At 50.8% G+C, this 2,610-nt stretch overlaps 1 protein-coding gene across 1 annotated transcript; it reads right to left on the reverse strand.

The window, feature by feature from the left end:
* Nucleotides 1-528: 528 nt before the first annotated feature.
* On the reverse strand, nucleotides 529-1,867 carry LOC100667677 (IQ domain-containing protein F5-like). Its single transcript, XM_064275187.1, has 2 exons — nucleotides 1,836-1,867; nucleotides 529-1,190 (listed from the first exon to the last, which is right to left on the reverse strand). The coding sequence occupies exons 1-2, from the start codon at nucleotides 1,865-1,867 to the stop codon at nucleotides 533-535; spliced, it is 690 nt and encodes a 229-aa protein (XP_064131257.1). The 3' UTR covers nucleotides 529-532.
* Nucleotides 1,868-2,610: the final 743 nt, after the last annotated feature.

Genomic DNA, 2,610 nt, shown 5'->3' on the forward strand with positions numbered 1-2,610 from the left:
CTTGGAACTAAGGGGTCATATTCCAGTTTGGAGGCTGAGTGTGAGGAAAGCAGCCCCCGAGATGGACAGGAAAGTAGCATCATAGGGTTCCTGTGGGGGGACCCTTAAACCAGTTTCCGTGGGTACAGGTGGGAAGAGAAGCAGGGCCTGAGACACTACACCAGATGGGCAAACGGTAGGGGTGTCACCACACCCCACCCAAGCCCTTATGCAGCACAACTCCAGGGGGCGCCATTTACATGGACCTCAGGTGAATAAGGACCCCTGGAGTTGGTGGACATGGTAGCCCTGCACTCCCAACACTTCTGCCTATGGCAGACATCACTAGTCAATCATAGCTCCTGCTCACTTTGCACTCAGCTTTCAGAGTCCTTCTCCACAAGGGATTCTGGACAGCCCTTTCCAATTCCTGGTAGCTGGCATGTTAGATGTCAGGCATCTGCCATCATTTTCCTTGACCGGCTGCGGAAACAAGGACCTCCTGGAGCTTGTCAGAAAGAGATCTAGTGACACAGAGTTGGAGCCGACCTGGTCATTCCTTTATTGGGAAGGGAATGCAGTCCGTAATTCGACAAGTCAGTGAGCCCAGAAGGATTTCAAGCCGAAGTTGTAGCTGGTTTGCTGTGAGTTCATAGCTACCCTGGAAATCGCCACGGGTATGGCAATGACGCAACCTCCACCGCCACCGCCAATAGGCCTGGATGATGCGGACAGCGTTGAGCAGGCGGCAGTAACGCCGGCGGATGCACAGCATGCGGAACCAGGCCTGAGCGCTGGTTGCTGCCCGTTCTCGCCGTGCAAAGCACTCCAGCGCCTCCTGCCGCTTCTTGGTCTGTAGCCTCGCCAATGTCTGCCGCCACCAGCACTGAATGATCCAGGCCTGGAGGGCTGCGTGCAGCAGAGTCCGGCGCACCAGGGTGCCGCGCCACCAAGCCTGGATCTTTATGGCTTCCGCTTCATTGTCAGGGCGTTTCTTTTTCTTTTGCGGGGGCTGCAAGGAAAAAGAAGTGACACTCAGGAAATATTCCCCACCCACCTCAGCCCCAGGGTGTGCCAGAAAGGGACCCTGATCTTCTATCAACAATTGCCACTTCCTCTGAAATTCAGGAGCACTCAGCAGGGCACTGACTGGAGCCAGGAGCACAAGCCTCCCTCTACCACTCTCTGGTTCATGGACGTGGATACATTGCCTTGCCCAGTTTTACATGGATCAGGTTGGCCAGTCTACAGCAAGAAAACCATGAACTGTAGGTAGAAGGGTTACCATGTTCCTCTTGGGGTTGCCCACCTTCTTGGGATCCCTGTGGTTTCCCTTCAGACCCCATCCACCTGCTGGAGAAATGGTAGCCTTTGCTCCCACTGCCCTCTCATCCCTGACACCAGCTCAGATCCACAACCTGCTCCCTCCCTCTGCCACGTAATTGTGTTAAAAGTTTCCCTGCTCCATACAGCTTGAGGTCCTTCTTATCTATTTCCAACTTTCACCTTTTTTGATTCTCACATCTTAAACTTCAGTTAACACACACATACACATGTGCAAACACACACACATTGGCCATGCATTCTCCACACACAGCCCTCACCACCCTACTCCTAAACTTTGCATGGTCTGGCTCCCAGTTTTTAGGGTTTCTCCTCCCTACCGCCAAGTCTCCATGTCTCAGCACTCACATTTCTCAGACTGAGAAGGAAATGGAAGAAGAGGATACCCAAGGAAGAGTCAATTGCTATTAATTCCAGCTCTGAATAGGAAAGCTATTGGTCTTGGCTGGCTTGGGACATTCTCAATTTATGACTGTTGCTTCTAATAATTAATAGCACCACCGTTCACTCGCCAATGGATCTTGGTTTGGGTGATAAACTCCATGATCACTCCATGCTATGGGCCACAGAGAATACAACCCAACATTGATGATGACATCAGTCAGAAAGGTCACAAATCAGGGCTCCCTGTCAACCTTGAGGACATCCACTGACCTACCTTTGGTGGAGGGGGTGGAGGTGGAGGATTTTCCTTCTCTGGTCTTTGCTTCATCACAGTGGTTTCATCAACATTTCTGATTACAATTTCACAGAACTGTCCATCTTTCTGTAATCAGAGTTTAGGGGGGAAGGGTGTGGGTGAGGTTATTCTCTGTACAAACCAGTGCCAAGTTCCCCATATGCTCAGCCTCCTGTCTTGTCCAGAGACTTTAGTTGTAGGGCCCACGTCTGGAGTTAACTGTGGAAATCTGCCCTGCTTTTCCTGCAACTTTGAGTGGACTGGCTGACTCTTACACAAAATCGAATGCCCATGACTTGGGGATGGATGGTTCAAATCCCTTTAGGTCTCCAAACCCCTAAATTGCTCATGGTTAGGGGCAAGACGGCTCCATTGCTCTCAGGTCTGCTCTCCTCCTGTGGCTCCAGCAGGAAGAGCGGAGGAGGGGAGAGAGCTGTGATGTCATAAGAGAAGCTGTGATTGAGGCATCAAGATGGCTTCCAACAGTTGAAATCTTGAGGACAGTGATAATATGGAGGTCTTGTCCATTCTTTTCTACCAGAAATGTCCAAAATTTATCTACAAAGGGAGGATGCTGGAAATGTGTTATATATTTTTTGGGGTGGTAA

The sequence above is a fragment of the Loxodonta africana genome, chromosome 22 (assembly GCF_030014295.1).
Source record: "Loxodonta africana isolate mLoxAfr1 chromosome 22, mLoxAfr1.hap2, whole genome shotgun sequence".
NCBI classification, from domain to species: domain Eukaryota; kingdom Metazoa; phylum Chordata; class Mammalia; order Proboscidea; family Elephantidae; genus Loxodonta; species Loxodonta africana.